At 50.9% G+C, this 20,653-nt stretch overlaps 11 protein-coding genes across 11 annotated transcripts; 7 read left to right on the top strand and 4 right to left on the bottom strand.

The window, feature by feature from the left end:
* Positions 1 to 44: 44 nt before the first annotated feature.
* On the bottom strand, positions 45 to 431 carry BO80DRAFT_354709 (elongin C; the record flags this gene model as incomplete). The annotated part of the gene is made up of 2 exons (XM_025715714.1): positions 45 to 232; positions 305 to 431. 2 exons carry the CDS (start codon positions 429 to 431, stop codon positions 45 to 47), a joined length of 315 nt encoding a protein of 104 aa, XP_025575610.1.
* Positions 432 to 609: 178 nt separating this feature from the next.
* On the top strand, positions 610 to 2,105 carry BO80DRAFT_64324 (SDR family NAD(P)-dependent oxidoreductase). Its single transcript, XM_025724665.1, has 4 exons — positions 610 to 634; positions 688 to 1,293; positions 1,360 to 1,762; positions 1,876 to 2,105. The coding sequence occupies exons 2-4, from the start codon at positions 808 to 810 to the stop codon at positions 2,031 to 2,033; spliced, it is 1,047 nt and encodes a 348-aa protein (XP_025575611.1). The 5' UTR covers positions 610 to 634; positions 688 to 807; the 3' UTR covers positions 2,034 to 2,105.
* An 806-nt stretch (positions 2,106 to 2,911) lies between these two features.
* On the top strand, positions 2,912 to 3,909 carry BO80DRAFT_64362 (uncharacterized protein). Its single transcript, XM_025724666.1, has one exon. The coding sequence runs from the start codon at positions 3,058 to 3,060 to the stop codon at positions 3,634 to 3,636; it is 579 nt and encodes a 192-aa protein (XP_025575612.1). The 5' UTR covers positions 2,912 to 3,057; the 3' UTR covers positions 3,637 to 3,909.
* A 916-nt stretch (positions 3,910 to 4,825) lies between these two features.
* zpr1 (zinc finger-containing protein ZPR1) lies at positions 4,826 to 6,680 on the top strand. The gene is made up of 2 exons (XM_025716838.1): positions 4,826 to 5,077; positions 5,141 to 6,680. The coding sequence occupies exons 1-2, from the start codon at positions 4,949 to 4,951 to the stop codon at positions 6,389 to 6,391; spliced, it is 1,380 nt and encodes a 459-aa protein (XP_025575613.1). The 5' UTR covers positions 4,826 to 4,948; the 3' UTR covers positions 6,392 to 6,680.
* cyp5 (putative peptidyl-prolyl cis-trans isomerase) lies at positions 6,653 to 7,912 on the bottom strand. Its single transcript, XM_025717750.1, has 3 exons — positions 7,817 to 7,912; positions 7,686 to 7,751; positions 6,653 to 7,591 (listed from the first exon to the last, which is right to left on the bottom strand). Exons 1-3 carry the CDS (start codon positions 7,826 to 7,828, stop codon positions 7,016 to 7,018), a joined length of 654 nt encoding a protein of 217 aa, XP_025575614.1. The 5' UTR covers positions 7,829 to 7,912; the 3' UTR covers positions 6,653 to 7,015.
* A 129-nt stretch (positions 7,913 to 8,041) lies between these two features.
* BO80DRAFT_501894 (uncharacterized protein) lies at positions 8,042 to 9,689 on the top strand. The gene is made up of 2 exons (XM_025724300.1): positions 8,042 to 8,384; positions 8,454 to 9,689. Exons 1-2 carry the CDS (start codon positions 8,200 to 8,202, stop codon positions 9,643 to 9,645), a joined length of 1,377 nt encoding a protein of 458 aa, XP_025575615.1. The 5' UTR covers positions 8,042 to 8,199; the 3' UTR covers positions 9,646 to 9,689.
* Positions 9,690 to 9,768: 79 nt separating this feature from the next.
* On the bottom strand, positions 9,769 to 11,789 carry BO80DRAFT_406329 (queuosine 5'-phosphate N-glycosylase/hydrolase). Its single transcript, XM_025717751.1, has 4 exons — positions 10,962 to 11,789; positions 10,760 to 10,914; positions 10,469 to 10,700; positions 9,769 to 10,408 (listed from the first exon to the last, which is right to left on the bottom strand). The coding sequence occupies exons 1-4, from the start codon at positions 11,374 to 11,376 to the stop codon at positions 9,975 to 9,977; spliced, it is 1,236 nt and encodes a 411-aa protein (XP_025575616.1). The 5' UTR covers positions 11,377 to 11,789; the 3' UTR covers positions 9,769 to 9,974.
* A 1,424-nt stretch (positions 11,790 to 13,213) lies between these two features.
* On the top strand, positions 13,214 to 16,075 carry BO80DRAFT_406331 (E1 ubiquitin-activating protein ubaB). The gene is made up of 6 exons (XM_025717752.1): positions 13,214 to 13,744; positions 13,850 to 14,020; positions 14,117 to 14,353; positions 14,417 to 14,541; positions 14,591 to 14,655; positions 14,703 to 16,075. The coding sequence occupies exons 1-6, from the start codon at positions 13,685 to 13,687 to the stop codon at positions 15,884 to 15,886; spliced, it is 1,842 nt and encodes a 613-aa protein (XP_025575617.1). The 5' UTR covers positions 13,214 to 13,684; the 3' UTR covers positions 15,887 to 16,075.
* A 25-nt stretch (positions 16,076 to 16,100) lies between these two features.
* BO80DRAFT_64441 (transcription factor) lies at positions 16,101 to 18,822 on the bottom strand. Its single transcript, XM_025724667.1, has 5 exons — positions 18,691 to 18,822; positions 18,492 to 18,620; positions 17,805 to 18,444; positions 17,240 to 17,749; positions 16,101 to 17,190 (listed from the first exon to the last, which is right to left on the bottom strand). Exons 1-5 carry the CDS (start codon positions 18,738 to 18,740, stop codon positions 16,528 to 16,530), a joined length of 1,992 nt encoding a protein of 663 aa, XP_025575618.1. The 5' UTR covers positions 18,741 to 18,822; the 3' UTR covers positions 16,101 to 16,527.
* A 132-nt stretch (positions 18,823 to 18,954) lies between these two features.
* Positions 18,955 to 19,593, top strand: BO80DRAFT_64456 (uncharacterized protein). The gene is made up of 2 exons (XM_025724668.1): positions 18,955 to 19,367; positions 19,445 to 19,593. The coding sequence occupies exon 1, from the start codon at positions 19,015 to 19,017 to the stop codon at positions 19,363 to 19,365; it is 351 nt and encodes a 116-aa protein (XP_025575619.1). The 5' UTR covers positions 18,955 to 19,014; the 3' UTR covers positions 19,366 to 19,367; positions 19,445 to 19,593.
* Positions 19,594 to 19,698: 105 nt separating this feature from the next.
* BO80DRAFT_64458 (uncharacterized protein) lies at positions 19,699 to 20,556 on the top strand. The gene has a single exon (XM_025724669.1). The coding sequence runs from the start codon at positions 19,737 to 19,739 to the stop codon at positions 20,430 to 20,432; it is 696 nt and encodes a 231-aa protein (XP_025575620.1). The 5' UTR covers positions 19,699 to 19,736; the 3' UTR covers positions 20,433 to 20,556.
* The last annotated feature ends 97 nt before the right edge of the window (positions 20,557 to 20,653 follow it).

Here is a 20,653-nt window from a genome sequence, read left to right on the forward strand (position 1 = left end):
AGCCCACTCGAAGAAGGCAAAACACGTACATCATCCCCACAGGATCATGTATCCAGATAATCCGCCGCCATCAGCAATTCCAGGCACAACTCGGGCGGAATATCCATGTCCGGAACATAAGTCTGATTCTTGTTCTTCTCGTTGTAGCAGAAATACTCGCACACTTTCTCTAGGACGATGCCACTGATGTTCTCGAGGACACAACGACCGGTGACGGCTTCTGAGAATCGACCTAATGTGAAGAAAAACTCGTGAGCAACACTATTCAATCCTGCAGTGGCCAGCGCGTAGATAGGCAACTTACTCGAAGGTTCCAACATGCGGCGTATCGTGCCGGAGACACAGGCCGTGCTTCGAGGAATTACAAATTCGAATCCATCGCCTGAGACCAATGTCACGTATTCCGATTGCGATGGTTTTGATGCAGACATGTTGTGATGCGCGGGTGGCGACAGAGGGGTAAGTGAGAAAGAGGAAAGATTCGAGACGCGGCGGCGATGATGCCGTGGATTGCAGTGGCCCGTGCTTAAGCTCCGATGCCGATGCTCCAGTCTGCTTCTTTCAACACTACAAGCACTAGTATTTGATGCGCAAAGAAGAAGCAGTCAGTTTCACTCGTTAAGTAAAACAAAATGTATTGAATAGTTCCGTTAATTATAGCCAAGTCAAGCACTGATCAAGATACAGTACCATCTCTGCACGATACTATTTACTGAAGAAGTTCGACACCCCTCTAGAGAGGACTATATACCGATTTTCTTGTCATAACTAAGGCAATGAGATAAGCTACTAAGCAATCATCACATCATGTATCAAAGGCATATATTACGCTTCCGAGGGGTAGCGTCTAGGCTTCAAGTCCATCAGCAACTCCCCGTATCACCCAAATTTCCTCACCAACGAGCCTACTTATCCGCGACGGGCGAGGGCAGCACGTCATCTCAATTCACCCCCTCAGCTCGTCTGACCGGCCGAACATGCATGATCACCGGTGGCACATCCGGCATCGGCTTTGCCATTGCAGAGCGCTTTCTCCAAGAAGGCGCATCGCGGGTGATCCTCGTCGGACGGTCCTACGAGCGTCTCTATAACGCCGCATCTCAACTAGAGGCGTCTTCATCCTTCAGGAGCATACAAAGTACAGAGTCACGGGAAACTACATCAACAGAAGCCCCAAAGCCTATACACAGTCCAGAGCAGCATCAACTCATCGAATCTTCCAAGGAAATCAACCTCCTCATCGGCGACATCTCCGAAGCAGGATCCTGGGCGCGTGAGCTCGAAAAGGTAATGGTAAGTATTATCCTACCCGGAATTCACATCCCCTTCATGCCGTGCTATGCTAAGCCACTGCTCCAGCAAACCACCAACCTTGACATCCTCGTCAACGCAGCTGGCCTCTCCATCTCCTCCATCCTTCCCAAATCCGAGCCCCTCGATATCTCAAACATCCTACGCACGAATCTCGAAGGTGCACTACTCACCTCCCGAGCCTTCATCCGTGCTTCCATACGCAACCGCATGAAGAAGAGCCGAGACACCAGATCGTCGAATTCACCCTCGCCCTCAAAATGCATCATCAACATTTCTTCTTTACTAGCACATAAATCGGGAACCGGGGCCGTACCGTACGCTGCGTCGAAATCCGGGGTCCTTGGACTAACTAGATCTGTTGCTGTGGAAGCTGCAGCTTCACTCAGAGATGTGACTATCAGGTCGAATGCGATTGTACCGGGGTACATTGAGACGCCTATGATTGCTGGTCTGTCCCCCAACATTCCCTTCTCCTTTATATTACATTTCTGCTCCGGATAATGTGGAAGGTCGCACGATGGGTTGTTCTTCAGATAACTGACTTCTTTAATCCACCGATAGACTTTTCCGAAGGTGAAACAGCTCGCTTGAAAGACTTAATTCCGCTGCGACGATTTGGTCGACCAGATGAGGTGGCTGATGCGGCTGTCTTTCTGGCTCAGAATGAGTATGCGAATAATTGTGTCCTTAATCTGGATGGGGGGTTGAGTGCTGTCTGATCTGGGTTCGTGAGGTCATGTAAATGATGCTTTTGAATTCTACAGAGATCAGGCAGGTCTCATAGCTGCATATAAAGCGTACGACCTGAGATTTGGGATGTATATTAAAAATCAAGCCTGTCTTACAGCTTCGTGCCTCAAGAGTTATTTCACAGCACTCGGATTAGATGACGTCATCGACCTTTCGAAGTTCGTATATTCCTTAAGTGCAGAACAGAAACAATGATGGAAAAGATCAAGCAGTGACACTGTGTAAGTAGGATAGACATGCATGATACACTCTATAAGCATGAACTTAGCCTAGATAATCAACAACAGCGACCCTTAACAGGATTGGTTCAGAGGACATTCCAGGTGGTCTGGAAAGGATCACGTGATAGCGCGTCGCGTCAGCCCGCGACGAGTCGGGGCGCATCATTTCCCGCATCCCGAGTTGAGCCCGTCCTCTTGGTCTTCAACCATGCGGCTGCGGCATGGGCTGGCACAAACAACTCAGTGGAGGAACCTGTCTGTTTCTATCCTAGACACTCAGTTATTTTGTGGTTCTTGGGAACTCAAGCATCTATTGGACCCTATGTCTCGAAGAGTTGTGGACGCGTCTTTACTTGCTTTCCGGGTTCCCACTCGGTGTCGCCTCTGCCTTTATGGGCACTTATACAGATCTTGCCCTCCTCCAGCTTCTCAATTTTGGTCTTTCACGCTTTGCGAGGGAGATGGAATTTGGGAACTTAACCCTAATACACACCGATCAGTTCGATGCCATCTATGGCACAGTTTCACGGGTTTCGCATGACGGATACGCCAACTAGTTAACTCGATCCACCATGGATTCGACGATGCGAAAGGTGTCCGATGCCCAGAGTTTCAATAAAAGACGGCTTATCATGCGTTTCAAGTTTCTGAAAAGGACACGCGTCGGTTTGCCAATGCTGGGCGCTACATGCTGATCACTTCGGATTGTCACTCCATGCCTGGATACCGAAGTTGGAGAGAAAGCAGGTGAAGCGTGTCGGGCACCCCTGCAATGGGGTCGCCTCAGGGAGCAATTCTTATGGCAAAAATAACACCATTGCAACGAGTCTGCGGGCAGCGTTCATTACATGTGCCAGTTGATCACCTTGAATACAACAGAGCCTACACACGATCATTAACCCGGCATGTCAATGGATCCACTCGTCAGAACCAATATAATCTTTCGATCATGCCCAGGCATACTTTGAAGCATTATATTGCAGCGAGGTTCATTGTCATGTTGAGCAGGATGATTTATGGGCGGTTGTTGTTTCCATACAATACCACCAGACCCTTGGCTTGTTGTCATATTCCGGTACTAGATCAGTCTTATCATGTAATGATGCTGCTAAGCATGCAGTCCTTGTCTCAGCAATGCTCGTCAGTCATTAGCTGTCCCGTACATGCTTCCAACCTCGAGGAACCTGGAATCCTTGTACCTGCTTTCCACCTTTCGACTTCTGGTACTTCCTATCCTCCTGGAGGCTGGTTGACCCCAAATCACGGCATCAGCCATGGATTTGTGCTTCTATTGAAGGTCCCGATCGACCGTGTCAACCATCTCTTTGCGATGCAGATTGCAAATAGATGATGGGCGCTGATACAGGCCACGATCTCCAGTCGGGGTCCCTCCTTTCGAGGAGAAGAGAACGGTTTTTGGGGATGTTGTTTGTCCGTTCTGCAACTGCCCTCCATTGTTGATTTGACATGGAGAGGAAACAAAAACCTGTCCCTGAGGGTACTGTATCACACACAAGAGGTTACATCGTGTGGCCCTGGAAACTCAAGTGACGACAAAGAAGCATGTCTAAAGATATTGGGAGATGGTTCGTTTGATCCAAGGTCTCGACTCGGGATGTTTTGGGGTAGCCGAAGGATTGTCTTCTTCGCAGAGGGTGTGGTATACCTGTGCCGCAGGCTGCGTTCGCTGAGCTATGTCATTCTTCAACTGTTCAACTACTGTTAGAACCTGTGCTACACTGTTCTCATCACCACCTCGACAATCGGCAGTCGCTGCATTTGAAGCAAGACGAGTCCCTCTCCTCTCCGTCGCAATACCCAGGATCGAACCAGCTACTGATCGAGATTACCATCCCTTTGTATCCGCTCGCTTTTGAGTTTCGTACAAGGAGCCCGATGCGGGACCTCTTCACAGGGGATCAAAGCCTAGGCTTGTCTGCTTCGTTTTTCTGTCGTTCCTCATGCGGCGATTGCTCTGGATGTTGTTTCTTTCAGGATCGGGCTGTGGTAGCAACGAAGAGAGGGTGCTCTGCTGACAACAAGAGTGACGTTGCAATGAGGCTCGGGGGCCTATATCTATGGCAAGGTGATTGTGTATCCTGGATTACAATAGTAGAACAGTCGAGGGTGGTGTCAGTCGGTGGACTGCCGTTCCCTTCTGGGGGGACGGCCTTTTTTTTTCCTTATAAGTGAACCAGTTCCTCACACGCTGACATAGCTAACTACATCAATAGGTCGGACAGCGGAGCATGCCTGGCCTCATGCGCTTGAGGGATTTCGGGCGATGATATTTCTGGGATGAGTACTTTGTGTGTGATGCTTCTCGAGCTGGATATCTGAGTAATCGGATGTATCTATAGACAGCCATAATTCAAGCAATTATTAAGCATGGGACTCCAAGGATAAGGTCGCAACTTTCATATCCTTCTATTCTTGCCGTACTTGCGCCGCCCAACCCCCGGAGCTGACTAATGCCACGGAGCCCCTCCAAGAAAAAATTGCCCCGCCACGGCGATAGTGGAGAAGAAAGTAAAGGAACATTCCCGCGCTGGCTGGCTAAATTTTCCCCTCGCCCTCGTTTCTTATAATTTTGTATCTTTTAGGGTGTCACGGCCTCTTTCTTACTAGACTCCACATCAGTTCTCCTAAACTCATTACCCAAAATGTCTACAGAAGGCGACAACACGACTCAGCCCGAGTCGCAATTCCAGAAGCCCGGTGATCTAGTGGAGCGCAATGAGGATACCGGTGTTATGCAGGTGGAGAGCATGTGCATGAACTGCCACGACAATGTACGTTTGTAGAATGATCGCAACAGCTGAACAAGTCCAATAGCGAGACTGACACGCGTCTAGGGCGTTACCAGACTCTTGCTCCTCCGTGTGCCCTTCTTCCGTGACATTATCCTCGAGTCGTTCGAATGCGAGCACTGCCATTTCAAGAACAACTCCATCAAGTCTGCCGGTCAGATCCAAGAGAAGGGAGCCAAGTACACCCTCGAAGTCGAGAATGAGACCGACATGCAGCGCCAGGTGATCCGCAGTGACACCTCGATCTTCAAGATCGAAACTCTGGGTATCGAGATGCCCAAGGGCGCCGGCCAGCTGACTACCGTTGAGGGTATCATCCAGACGATCTACGAGTCGCTCTCCAGCGAGCAACCTCTGCGCAAGGAACAGGCTCCCGAACTTCACGATGCTCTTGTGCCCATCATCGATAAGCTCCAGAAGATTATGGACCGTGACGGATACCCTTTCACCATCTCCCTCGACGACCCCACCGGTAACTCCTGGATCGCGCCCACCACCCAGGATTCCGGCAACAAGTACAAGCGCCGTGACTACCCTCGTACCCACGAGCAGAACGAAGAGCTTGGTATCGCCGGTGACCCCAATGCTGTGCAGAACGAGGGTGTCCCCGAACCAGAAGACGACGAAATCATCTCCGGAAAGGTCTACAGTCTCCCCGCCGAGTGCCCTGGCTGCAACAAGGATTGCTTCGTCAACATGAAGAAGGTCGATATCCCCTACTTCAAGGAGGTCTTCGTCTGGGCCACCGCTTGTGAGCACTGTGGATACCGCACCAGCGAGGTCAAGACTGGTGGTGAGGTTCCCGAGAAGGGCAAGCGGATCACCCTCAGCGTCGAGAACGAGGTCGATCTTTCCCGTGATATTCTCAAGTCCGACACCTGCGCTCTGTACAGTGAGGAGCTTGAGGTTACCGTGCAGCCTGGTACCCTGGGCGGACGTTTCACCACTGTCGAGGGTCTTCTGACCGAGATCCGCGACCAGCTGCACGGCCAGATCTTCGACGTCGATGACACCACCGGCGCTGGAGGAGACAGTATGGCCTCCTCCGACAAGGAGAAGTGGGAGCGCTTCTTCAAGCGTCTCGACGCTGCCATCAGCGGCGAGATGAAGTTCGTCATCACGCTTGAGGATCCCATGGCAAACAGCTACGTCCAGGACCTGTGTGCTCCTGCCGTCGACCCCCAGATCAAGACGGAGGAGTACACCCGCACTGACGAGGAGGAAGAGGAGCTCGGTCTCAAGGACATGAAGGTTGAGGGATACGAGGAGGATGAGAAGGCCGAGCAGAAGGCATGAGCTATATACCCCATAGACCTTGTTCTTCTTCGATTGACGACCCTGTCTCTTTTACGATGTGCATGAACTTCTCTTGGCCCTTCGTATATGCATTGCGATGATGTTTTGGCCAACCATAATCGTTTTCTTTTTCTCTTTTGCTTCTAGATATCCGGTGCAGGTGGTCATGTCATACGGTGTGGTTGTGGGTTGCTTATAATTGGTTTCCCAATTTGGGGTGCGGAAAAGTTCCTGGCAGTGATGATGATATATTCTTCTAGAAGGGATAATATATGAACCATTATAGATGATATCTTCCTTTATACCATGAATTTAGTGTCATTAGTAGTAGGAATCTTGCTCCAATTCTTGGGTGACACCGTTGGCAGCTCGGTACCCCCAAGCAGCTCTCACCTCGTCCATCGATTGACGAATTGCCGGATGACCAGGTGTTGAGCGACGCTGGTTGGGTCAGTTTGCGGCATCATTGCGAAAGTGACAACCTCAGCTAGTCCGCTTAACGCACACGTATAGTCGCCCATTATGAATCCAGCCCTCACACTTCCTCGAGGAGATGTCTTCTCTGTCGCACTAGGGAGGGCCATGCCTCTTTCACATCAACCCTCAGATATACTGCTCTGACCCTCACTTCGCAAACGGATTCGCATGTATGGTAACCCTCCTAATCATCAACGCCTCAAACTCGCCCTCCTTCTCCTCCCCCTCCTTCGGCTGCACCACCCTCCCCTTCTTATCGACCTTCGCCTTCGCCTTCTCCAACCGACTCAACACATCCCCGCCCTCATCCTGCGCCGTCAAATTCAACACCTTCCCAAACACCGTACTCGCACCATCCAAATGCGGCGCCGCCGCAAACGTCACGAAGAACTGACTCCCGTTGATCGTGGCCCCTGTTGCGCCTTGCGCTCCCGGCGCGGTCCGATCCTTCACGGGTCGGGAGGCCATCGATAGGATACCCCGCGTGTTGTGCTTCAGGGCTGGGAGGTGGATTTCTTGGTTTAGCGCGCCGGGGTGATGGATGGAGGTGCCGCCTTTGGGGATGTCTTCGAAGGGGAGGATGGGTTTTGTGCTGTTGGAGGAGAAGGAGGAGGAGGAGGCGGGCCCGAGGGAGATGTCGCCGCCTTGGATCATGAAGCCCGGGATTAGGCGGTGGAATGGGGTGTTGTTGTATGCGCCGCTGGCGCAGAGGGCGATGAAGTTCTGGTGAGTGGGGGTGGGGTTAGTTTTCGCGGAGGAGGGGGTGTGTAGAGAGGGGGCAGGGGTATTATTTGTTGAGGGGAAGAGAGGAACGTACTTCGGCTGTTTTGGGTACTGCTTCGCAGAAGACCTCGACCTTGAGGTCTCCGTGGGTGGTATGGAGCTGTAGTGGGGGGTGGTTAGTTAACAGGGTCACCTTGGAGGCCGTGTAGGGGGTGGGATACTCACTGTGACAGACATAGTGTGCGAAGTCTCCTGGAGAATGGAGGAGAGCAAAGCGTGGTTGTAAGAAAAGTGAGATTGGTACTGCGTACAAAAGCTGCTATCGGACCTGCGGCGATCATCGCGAGTCGGCTGCGGAGCGCGCATTTATCTGCAGATCACATGACGGCGGTGATACTCGACCAGCAAGTAGGACCGCATCCAGTGTTTACTTCCGCAGATACGCTGGGGGTTAATTCCTGTTTATATGTCCTCTTATCACGCTTGACGATACGTCCATTCTCTGATCCCGCAACCAGAAAGTCCCAATTTCGTGCCGAGGACCGTCTACGAATAGCTGCAACCGCATCACAACCCTTGCTCACCACGCGCCCAGAACATCAGAGATCATGAATAACAGGCCTGTCGAGCAGGCGCTGGGCACGCTGCTGCCGACTCATGCGCAGGATCTTCCACCCGAGCTTCTCAGCCTCGCCATCTCGCTTGTTGCGCAATCGCGCAGCTTTTCTTCCAGTCTTAAGCCCGAAGAAGAGATCGCTCGTCCGTATGCGTGCGCTGAAATCGCCTGCAAAAGGTATGTTCATCCCCAGCTTGGCGGAGTCCAGCAAAATGGCCATACTAACAGTTTCCTGCTCCATCATAGGTTGACCCGCGCCCTCAAACTACCTCCTCTCCTCGGCCACCCACCCTGTCCCCCACGAGCCTACAAAAAGCTATACGCTTTCCTTGACCGATCTCTATCGACCAGTCTTACAGGCGCATCACGCGCAGGGACTGCCTCAGCCCCAGGCACACCATCTCGAACGGGAACTGCACCATCAACACCGAGAAAGGGAACCCAAACATCAACACAAAAGACCCCTTCGAAAACCCCTTCGAAAGCCACCGCAACTCCGCGAGAATTACAAAACAACACGCCTACGAAATCCACCCCCCTCAAGAGATCCCTCACTCACGACACCGACAAACCCTCACCATCACCCAGACCGCAGAAAATCACCAAGCTCCGCCAAAATGGCATCTCCGGCTCTACCATCATCCCCGACGCACCCGGTTGGGTCATGACCTCTATCCGAACAGTCTGCAAGACGCTTTCGACGCCAGCACCGCGCATGAGCACCTGGTCTCGACCACCGATCTCGAGAACCCTCCCTCCGCATATATTCGCCGGTGTATCTACCATATTATACCTGATTTCCGAAACGACGGCCAAACACGACGAGGAAATCGACGAGGAGATGATGGAGTTCCTAGAGCCTGTGCTCACAGTCAAAGACAAGGAAAAAGACGAGGACTTCAAGGAAATTATCAATGCCTTGATTGTTGCGGTATATTTCCTTGTTCTGGCCCGACGACGCCAACCGTCCGACGACACCTCAGAAGCAGAGACAAAGAAAATGGACAAGAAGACCTTCTCGGAAATGCGTCAAACCGCGCTGGTTAGCCTTGGACTTCCTTCGACTGAAAGACGACACCGAGAGGACGTAGATCAGTGGATTGCCCTGGTCATGGAGCAGAATTGGGCGCACGGGAAAGAATGGTTTGAGAATATCCCGCTCGCGGGGGAGTTGGATGGTGATGAGGGAGATTTGGCTGATCAGGATGCGGAGGGGGAGCATGGAGGTCCTGGTGGGACAGGCAGAGTGGCGGTTTCTGGTCGTGGGTCTTTGGTGGTTGGAAAGTCTTCCCGACGTGGTCTTCTTCCTGGACTGGGAACCATGATGCAGGATCGTGTGGATTGGTTGAGTGAGGACCGACGCGAGGATTATGTGGAGTGGAAGGTGGAGATGTTGGCGCGTATTGAGCAGGTTGAGAGAACTGCGCAGGCTGCCTGAAGGCAAAACCTGATACTGTAGGATAATTCAATATGATACCCAGGAAGTGAGAAAAGACCATGCCAAAGCATGTTCGACTATGAGACGGGAGGTAAGACAATTAAGTATGAAGTAAAGAACAAGCCGTGTAGAGCATCCCGGGACGATGTAGAAAGCGCGAAGATGCAATGCTATGCTATTAATATGAATGTATGTATGCAAGTCTATACCCATCACCCACCCAAACAGTAACCCTTATGCGGAACAAATCATGCGTGACCGAGTAAAAGGAGGGTATAGTTTTTAACAACCGGGACGAAAACAAACGGGATATATGCTCTGATGCAAATCTAATACCAGATACTTCTTGTCCGATGATGCGGGATGGATTCCTGTCCGTCCTTCTCTAATTCTTTCATCGTGTCGTAGAGGAAGAAATCTATCAGGATGGCGTTCACACCCATCCCAGAGGGTTCTTGGACGCTCTCTTTCTTGACGCGTTTCTGCGTCGAGCATTTCTGCTGGTGTTCTTCTTCGTATGGCGTCGCTGAGCCTGACCTCTTGGTGGTTTTGTTGCCTTGAACCGTCGGGTGCACCCTGGTCTCGGGATGTCGACGTTCGATTTCCCGTCTAATCAACTCGACACACCAGATACTAGTGGCCCGCAGCTCGATTTCCCAGTTAGAGCCGCTGGGGATTGGTTTCAGTTGGCGTATGTGACTCTCCAATGGCGGGGAGTACATCAGGCAGCCAAGCTGGTGGAGCATCTGAGGGATGCGGTAGTCTGGGGATTGTTAGCGAAACGATGCATGGCAAAGCTGAATTAGGAAGAGGCAAGACCTACCTGCAAACATTGTAATCTTATCAATATCGTGAAACTCGCCGTACCCTTCGCCGTTGAAGCAAGCCCATAGGTCTGCAACCAAGATCTGGGCCCGCTTGTAAATACGTACTCTCCGTCCGTGAAAAGTCGTTTCATCCCGGAAACAGGAGAAGCTCTCCGCCAGCAAATTGACGAGTGAAGCCGCAGAGTAGTTGGAGTTGTAAATGCAGTTCAAAAAGCTTCCCTCATACTCCTAAACAGGTATTGCATTAGCCTCCGACATGGTCTGCGAGATAGACCAAGATTCCTCACCCTGCAAAGAACCCGTCCTGCTTCTTGCAGACACTGATGCCGTTCCTTGAGCAAAGGGATCTCCTCCTCAGTGGCGGAGCGAAACACGTGCTTGAGGAGCTCCTCGGTACATTCGTCTTCCTTTGTCCAGAACTCTGGAGTGGTAATCGGAATATCTGCAATGGTTAGCTTGTCGCTCTTCCTCGAGAATTGATAGACCTACCTTCGTCCAGGGCCCTTTGCAATGCGGCCACCAAGCTCCAGTATCCGGTCCACGTCCTTCCTCGATACTCAATAGCGAAGCGCTTCTCGCTAGGAAGCTCTGACCAGAAACTGAAGTTGAGGAGGTCCATTGTGAAAATGAAGTCGACGGTGCTCTCGTCTTTCGCTTTGGGGTGTAGTTCGTGTTCCGACCAGGTCTGCGTCGAATACGCCTTCTTCTGCATCATGCGCCATATCGTCTCTGCGGCTTCCTTTGTCTTAGAGGGGTTCAATGCTACGTCGATCGCATTGTCAAAAGCGAATTGCGCATTTTCCAGCACCTTGGTCTCCGCCATCCGGGGATCTGACGACCCTCCCAGACCCAGGGTTTTGCGCAGAAGAGCAATCAGCTCAGGATCTACCTCATCGTCCGACATTGTGCCTCGGGGACTGTTCGTGCCCAAATTCTTTTGTGCTGGGCCAGCTGTCAGGAGTCTAGAGCGAAGTGGAGGAGAGGAGAAAGAAAACGGTGGCACCGCAAGCCCACGTCGGCGGGGAACAAAGAACGAAGCAGACGAAAACGTGCGAGGGAGGAACGCTCTGGAAAACAGGGGGTTCTCCACGACCGACAGGCACCAACAGCGAACCGTTTGTCGTTGGCCCAAAACTGCTGCCAGAAAGGGCGATCGGGCCAAAGGCAGGCTTCCAGACGATCCCAGGCGGATTTGACAGGCGGGCGCGCGGAAATTTGATTGCTTTCTACCAATTATCTATGCGAGGGTTTTCCAAGACCAATCTGGGAGCCGGTTCCTGATCAATTGATCCAAGCCAAGGGGGGTGACCTGTGTTTCTTAACCTGATATCGAATGGAAACCTTTTATCGGGAACTTTTTTTCAATTTTTGGGACGATAAGTGAGGTTATGTAAGCAAGGGTACTAACTATTGACTATCGCTGCCACTTAACTATCGCTATCTCGGGAAGTATACCGAGTAGATGCCTCCAAGACTTCAGGCATTCGATAATACGATTTTCCGACCTTCTCCGCTCACCAGAGCTGCAGTTGATGCTGTCATTCTTAACCTGCCGCTGGCTATCTCATTCGAGTGAGGCTTCCATGCCACATACTTGGCAGGAACATGATCCATCCTCTGAAAGGATTCATGTTGGGTACACACGTCCCGCTTCGACAGCCTATCGGGATCCATGAACCATAGCTTGTTGCCGTTAGTAGGCATCTTTAGAACCTGGATAGTCCCCGGCACGCCATTCATGTTTCGGACCACCCCTCTCCCTGCCAATCACATTGCCCGTCATGGGATGTCTGATAGAGAGCTAAATTACCACTGACATCGATCTGCACTTGGTGTGCCTCATGAAGTGGTTGCTGGAGTTCAATGAACATCATATTCTCACGGTGCTCTCCATTTGCACTCTCATGCACTAGCAAAAAGGAAGAATAACGCCAGAAAAGCGGGGCCTTCTCCAACACGGATATGGAAGGGCCGTCCTGCTGCCGCCGGCGTCTCATGCGCCTACAGCTACGGAGTATAGGAATCTCTTTGGCGGAAACAGCGTATCAAGTTTATCCATGGTCTCTGCTTTTTCCCGCTCTTTCTCTTCGTCCAGATTAAATACTTCTCTAGTGCTCTAAATTTTTAGTTCCTGCAAGTTCTATCATTCAGAGGGATTGATACATAACCCACTGCTTCCCGCTTCGATGAAACAGCTGCCTTAGCTTAGTTGACACCCGGAATGTCTGGCTATTGGGTAACATATCTAGAGACTCAAGAGAAAAATGGTTCGTTGCTGCTCTTACTTCCCCGCGGTGGACAATGGCCATTACTTCTCGATTGCGTTTCCTCGGAAAACCGTCGATCGGCCAGCCTACTGGCCATAAGTAAGAATGGAAGACCCTCCTCTAAATGACCGTCATCCATCAAGATGTCGTCCACCTTGTGGGCTCCGCCACGGAAGATCCAGAACATGCAGAGTAGCATGGACATCCTCATTATTTTGCCCTGGGCATTGAGCTACTGCACAATATCCCCCTACTAGCCTTGTATCATGCACGAGTCATCCAACCATTGTTGAGGAGTAAGAGTAGGAATGTGAGCTCTCACATGCTGACCGGAGAGGTGCATCAGTCAGTCGCGTTCTGGATCCCGCAGGTTTGCTAGGCTCAACTGAATCGAGGAAGCAAATTCCAAAGTACCAGACAGCAGCCTTTGGCCGAAGCATCCAGAGCCCAGCCGGGGACGAATGGCGGGTTGATAGGCGGATGGCCTCGTGTCGGTGCGACAAACAGGGAACTGCGATCGGATCGCGGACCGCCACCAGCACTGGACGATCACCTTCTGGGCCGGGGAACAATGGGACGGACGGCTTGAGGATGGCCGCCTTGCCAGATGGCAGTCAAACACCCATTTCGTTGTCCGGCATCACCTCACCCAGGAAGCTCCCGGTGATGGGGTAGAGGGGGGGGACACCAAGCCGGAGCGGTGGTGGAAGTGGGCTCGGGATTGTTGCCGTCACTTCATTCTTCCTGACTTCACCAACTGCTTCCGGCCTTCCTCTCCGCCGCAGCTTCTGCCTACTTTCACTTCAGCCTCTCTTTTCCTCACTCCTACCTCCCTCCCTTCAATTCCAGCCTCGCAAGCGGACCATTTATTCGGCGATGCCTTTTCTCCCACTCTGAGCCCGACAGTCTTCGTTTCGATCTACCGTCGTCCTCCGCGCCGCAACCATGACGCGGGAGACTTATCTTAAGCGCTCGCTCGGGACTCTAGCCAGACGAATCAAAGAGGTGCCTCAGCTTCCCCCCACGCTTATTCTTTCTTAAGACTTCTCTCTTTCCCGCGAACTCAAGAGGCGCATACATCTGCTAACGGGCTTGCTTGCTTAAATTTAGTCGCGTGTGCTTCTCGTGGGTGCCGGTGGCATCGGCTGCGAGCTGTTAAAGAACCTCCTCCTCTCCGGCTTCGGCGAAATTCACATTATCGATCTCGACACTATCGATCTCAGCAACTTGAATCGCCAATTTCTTTTCCGCTTTGAACATATTAAGAAGTCCAAGGCATTGGTGCGTCGATTTCCTCCGAACGTTATACTGCCCACGTCCCGCGGCCCAGCTCTTTTCCTCCGAATCATTTCTGACGGTTGTTGACGCTATATATAGGTTGCGAAGGAGGTGGCCCACAAGTTCCAGCCCAATGCGAAACTTGAAGCGTACCATGCGAACATCAAAGACAGCCAGTTCAACGTTGACTGGTTTGCGACATTTGATGTGGTATTCAACGCCCTGGATAACCTCGATGCTCGCCGTCATGTCAACAGAATGTGTCTAGCTGCCAACGTACCACTAGTCGAGAGTGGAACAACGGGATTCAATGGCCAGGTTCAGGTTATCAAGAAGGTGCGCGCCCGTGTCAATAACTCCAGGTTCTCCCAACCAGGCGCGACCGCTGACGACTGCCAGGGCGTGACGGAGTGCTACGACTGTAACTCGAAAGAAGTCCCCAAGTCCTTCCCTGTCTGCACCATCCGCAGCACTCCGAGTCAGCCAATCCACTGCATTGTTTGGGCCAAGAGTTACCTTTTACCGTAGGTTTCCCGGGTGTGAGCAAGCGGGGCGACGGCTAACATATTAAAGTGAGCTTTTCGGAATCAGTGAGGACGATTCAAATGACTTTGATCACTCGGAAGACGCTGAAAACTGTAAGATGGGATTCCAATCGAGGTGACAACTCGCTAACTCTCAATAGCGGAAGAGATCGAGAATCTGCGCAAAGAGGCACAGGCCCTCAAGGAGATTCGCCAGTCCATGGGCTCCAACGAATTTGCACAGAAAGTATTCGAAAAAGTGTTCAAGGAAGACATAGATCGGTTGCGCGGAATGGAGGACATGTGGAAGACGCGAGATCCTCCAGAACCCCTGGACTTCGATAAACTGCAGGAAGAGTCGTCAAATATTGAAGCCGTGATTTCATGTAACGACCAGAAAGTTTGGTCTCTTGCCGAAGACTTTGTCGTTTTCAAGGACAGTTTGGATCGGTTGAGTAAACGGCTCAAGACCTTGCAGGAGACCACAAAGAGCGATGTGAAGCCCATATTGGTCTTCGACAAGGACGACGTCGACACGTTGGATTTTGTGACAGCCACAGCCAATTTGCGGGCGAAGATCTTCAAGATTGACCCGAAGTCCAAGTTCGACACGAAACAAATGGCTGGAAATATCATTCCGGCTATCGCAACTACGAACGCCATGACAGCTGGTCTGTGTGTCCTGCAGGCCTACAAAGTGCTAAGAGGGGAGTACGATCAGGCCAAAATGGTTTTCCTCGAACGCTCAGGTGCTCGTGCAATCAACTCGGATTCCCTTCAGCCTCCAAATCCCAACTGCCCGGTGTGTTCCGTTGCCCATTGCAGGCTCAAGATCGACCCTCAACGTGCTACTCTGAATGATCTGGTCCAAGACATTCTGCGGGAGCAGTTGGGATATGGCGAAGAGTTTTCCATCACTAGCGAACTGGGAACCATCTATGACCCTGATCTGGAGGACAATCTCCCCAAGAAATTGGTAGATCTAGGTGTTAAGAGTGAGAGTTTTGTTACAGTCATCGACGAAGAGGACGACGAACCACGCGTCAACCTCGAACTCGTTGTACTTGCTTCTGAAGCCTCTCAGCCTCCCACACAAGACTCCAAAGCAGTCTCCTTGGAGTCTGTTCCTGATATTCCTCGAAAGCCAAAGGCGCCGTCGCCTGTTGTTGCCGAGCCGACTAACGGAATAGGCAAGCGGAAGCGCGACGCAGATGAAGCCGGGCTCACCAACGGTGACAATCCGGCCAAGCGCGTAGCTGCCATGTCCATTGCAGATGGTGATGGAGACAACCCCATTGTCTTAGACGAAGGAATTGGTGGGGCTATCCTGATTGACGACGACTAACTTTAATGATACCAGGTGGACCCGGGCTCGACATGTCGTCCAGGCTTCACCATTTCCATACACTATTGGCTTGCAGATCTGGCGCACGTTGGTTTTTCTAAGTACCCTGTCCTTTTATTTTCATGTAAAATTATTTAGGCTACTTGCATACACTGCATTCCGAATAGAATGGATGAAAAACCATCACCTATACCCAATATCTAATGATTTTATCTATCCTTGTGGTGTGTGAAGTGATTTGAAAAGGCGAATTTTGTGTTCCTCCGCTTTCAGGATTCAGGGAAAGCCATACGTCAAGTCAGAGTTTCCGAAAACTCCAGTAAATGCTTGCTGACACTCCAGTATAAAAATCAGACCCGTGACTCGATATCGCGAGATGTAGCTGTCATTCAGTAGTCAACTTCAGGTCTGCCCATGGCTCTGGATCTACCGGGCCTTGCCTCCGTTTGGACTCAATAATCGGAATGTGTCATTACTGAGACCCAGATGTAGCGAGGAAGAATTACAGCTTGTCATAGATCATGTTCCCCAAGATTGCCATATTCAGCAGACGTATAGGGTGTGCTCTGTTACATTTCAAGTATGGTGCACCATGCTGGAATGCTCATACAATTGCTTGATGACCGGAGCCACTTAGACAATCACGAAGTCCACAAGGTAGCGGGCCAAGAAGCAAGGGCAGCAGAGTCGTCAATTGAAAGATCATAGGGATGGATAAAATCCATTTCGTTCTCTGACCTGCCGAGGAAATCCTGCATTGTCGGTTCCAGGAACGCCATCTCTGTTGTATATCCCGTAGCAGGTAGCGTACCAACGGAATGAGGATCCATGCCGTGTTCCCCAACTGCTACCGAAACAGGGCCCAAGGACTGTTTGCGTGTATGGCTGCAACTGTCATTATCATCATTGAGGCTTCCAGGATTGGTTGGCAAGGCTTGCTTGACACGCTTAAGATTTTCGTAAAACTCGGCAGCAGCAAGATTACCGTGATCACTCATCCTATGCAGGATCTCGGTGGCAGTCTCGAGGGACTCAAGGTCGGCGGGGTTTCCGATTGACGGCAGAAGCCCTGAAATTACCAGGGCAATGCAAGATGAAAAAAGGTACTGAGCGTAGAAATAGCCGTACATCGGTAGTGACCCATTAACCCATTCCTCTATAATGAGTGTATGCGAGTGTCGTGCGGCGTGTATACAAGCTTCACTTAATGTGATCACTGGCTGGGGAAGGCCCTCACTATCCTCGCGGTGCCTGTGTTGTAAAAGAGCATGAAGAAGAATGGGTCGAGTGGCTAATATAACGCACTACATACTGTTAAGACAGTGAAACCCCCAATGGTAGAACACGACTGACCTGGTTGAACTGTAAATGCAGAGACACAATATGCTTCGGTGGAGCACTGTCATCAGGTCGTAGCTTGATATGCCCTGGGAGCGATTTAAGCCACTCTTGTAGAGCAAGCAACAGCTGCTGCTCTCGCTGTAAGAATGATTCCGCATGCTGTTTGCGGCAGTAGATCTTATCAATCGTCTGACCAATAATTTGCGACAAGCGAATACTGGCCACTAAGTAAGCAGTATCTGAGAACTGTTCCTCGGCGGCAGGGCTGAGAACGTCAGTTGGCATGTCGACAAGGATATCTTCATCGCGTATTTGTAAAGGAAAGCCGATTTTCGACGTATACATGCGGTCGAAGATATATATAGCCCACCAAAGCCGAACTCGATGTTGACGTTCTACGGGGTTAGGACATTGCCGCTCAGGAATATTGTGGTTCAATCCTAGGATCAGGCCCAAACGCATAGCGCTCCCGATCAACATATAAGCCGAGTGGCGTCTGTTTAGGAAGTACGAATATAATGACTAACGTATACGTTAGCACCGCCTGAATACGGTGGAGGGGGGCAAGAAGACTTACCAACAGGAGCAGGCTTTCCACATGGATCATCCCCGGCCTCTCCGGCAAAATTGGGATTAGACTCATTGCTCGTACATAGTACTTTGTACCTGGTACTCGACATGTTGGCGAAGGATTGGCCCGAGAAGAATAGACTTCGCCCAAGGCGAAAAGGGCGAAGAACTTGCACATGATGGACGGATCATCGCGTAGTGTTGGAGTACGATAGACGGACTCAAGCTGCTCAAGTGTCGATTTGCGTAGAAACAGATGGTAGACACGACTTAACTGGTTGAAAGCAATACGAACTAGTAGACGGGACTGTGCAAGGCCAGGCCATTCGGCCGCGCCTTGGAGCAAAGAAGACTCCGGTGTATACTGGGTTCGAGCAACATGAGCCGTGTTGGGATTTCCCGTAAGAAATTGGCGCAAACGCGTTGCGAATGCTGTGCATGCCGCATCGCCCATGTAGATAGGAGGAGCAGAAGGGTCGTATGGATAGAACCAAGCCCGGTCTCCTAAAAGAGGATTTTGCACCGGAGGGTAAGACTCTTGAGGCACTGAGCCCTCAGCAACACTAGCGGGTGAACTTTGAGGTGTACTGAGAGCACGTAGTTGTTCTTTCAATTGAGAGTTTTGTGACAAGAGTTCGTCCAGGTAACTGCATGGCTTAGAAGAGTGAACGGCTGAGACTGTGAGTAGTCATACCTCTCTTGAACTTTGAGCTTGCGATCCCGCGAAGCATATTTGCACTCATCCCCACATCCAGCCCGCCGGCATCTAGAGCAAGGTTGTTCACCAGAACACTTGACTTTATGGGCGTGGCATCGATGGCAGCTTAAAGAAAGGATCAAGTTAGTGCGCTGATGCGAAACGGACTATGGAGGCGCTCGGGAAGATAACACACGCTATGGACTTTTTCTTTTCGGGTTTCGGGTGACCTTTGGAGACAGGCATCGGGGAAGTAATCTATTTCAGCTCGTTGGAATGGCGTGAACGCATCGAGGGGGCCGGCAGTCTGAACCTTCGCCGAGGAGGCAAGGCGAAGGTTGCCTCTCTTATTCATCCTCGGCAAAGTGACCACATGCCGAGGGGGTGTCCGTGGAGGTTTCGGTAACCTTCTCCTTTGCAGTGACATGGGATGTATGCAGCCTACTGGGATCAGAAACAAGACAAAATGAGATTATAGACGCACAGAGATGAATTGTCGACATAAAGCAGCAGGAACAACATGGGGGTGCTGTTTCCCTTAATTTTCTCGCTCACTTCCAGTCATACCGGTCGTCGGCCCAGTGACACCACGCCGACGGAACGAGAACTCGCAGCCGAAGTATATAATTCACTCAAAAGGCATCAAGAACTCCATGGGTTTCTCTGTTTCTCTCAAAAGCTTACTTCGAGCATTCCTGACGCCAGACTGTTAGAGTTATACGACAATGCTCTTCGAAAAATTATACTTGGATGTACAGTTTCAACTGGACGACCCCTCTGCCGAATTCAATGTTGGAGACAGGATTCAGGGAACGGTTCTCGTCACCCCACGAAAAGACATCTCACCACATCGGCTGAGCATCTCTCTTGAAGGTAAATAGTCTATAATCCCTAGTAGCATACAGCCTCGCTTATTGCGCACCAGGCAAGGTCAATATTCATATCGACAGGACCGAAAACGCCGTACCACTTCCACCGTCTACAGCCTGCCAGACTTTCCTTCATATAGACCACCCGCTCGACGTTAAACATCTAGTACAATCCGGCTCATTATTGCAGGCTGGAGTACAATACGAGATTCCATATGAGTTTGTGGTGCCTTGTGGGATACCGCATCAGATATGTCAGCATTCTTGTCACCACAGGCAGGTTCGTGAAGAACATCTGCTACTTCCCCCGAGTATTGGACGGCAGGACATGACGCCCGAAGCAATCTCGATCACATACAGTATAAATGTCAGAATGACTAGAGGAGTCCACCATGACGGGATGCCTGCAGTGACTCAATGGATCTTGCCGTTGGCTATTCACTCACCGCGCCCAGAACGAGCACCCGTGTTGGTTCCGGAGGACAGCAAGTTTTACTGCCTCACTCGAAAGAAGCTTATCCCCAAGTCTCTCTTCTCTCTGTCCCAAAACGGAATCTTATCGGCGCGGGCGACACAACCAACAGGTATCCAACAACGAGAATCTGCGATCAGATACATACCGGTCGACTTACAGTATCTAGCGATTTCCGAGCAACATCTGCCACAATTATCATTGATACGTGTCAGGTTGAATGCTATCACAATATTCGGTGAGAAACCACAGAAATATCTTCCAGAGGCGATGGGCTCTTCGGTGACAGATCTATATCGACGCTGTCGCGAGCAAAGAGAACTATTTGTATGCTCAGCCCCAGGGCCGTTGGAGTGGCAGAAGCATTTTGCGGACGATCGGGATATGCCTGACGTGGATACCATACCGAAACAAAATTACAACGCTTCGATGAGGGTGCCTATCAAGTTTCCCGAGAATTTGAACCTGCCCTCAAGTTTCAGTTGTTGTCTGGTTTCTCGAATATATTCTCTAACAGTGACCCTCCAATTTCGGATACCCGGGCAATGGAGCAAAATGTCCAGACTTGCATTGACGGTCCCGCTCCAGATTTGCTAGACTGGAGCCTGCAGGAACTGAAATCACTCTTTCTGATAGGTGAATGGGAAGGATAACTTCACGACCATGAGAGAGGAATAGTGTTATATAGTTTCTGTCTTTAGCATGCAAAACAGCATCCAGAACTTGTAGAATTACACTGTGGTAATGCTCACAAACCAATCCCATTGGATATTAGCAACTACATAGTCCAATGAATCCCATCTGAAGCAGCGAACGAT

The sequence above is a fragment of the Aspergillus ibericus genome (genome assembly GCF_003184845.1).
Source record: "Aspergillus ibericus CBS 121593 unplaced genomic scaffold BO80scaffold_18, whole genome shotgun sequence".
Taxonomy (NCBI): domain Eukaryota; kingdom Fungi; phylum Ascomycota; class Eurotiomycetes; order Eurotiales; family Aspergillaceae; genus Aspergillus; species Aspergillus ibericus.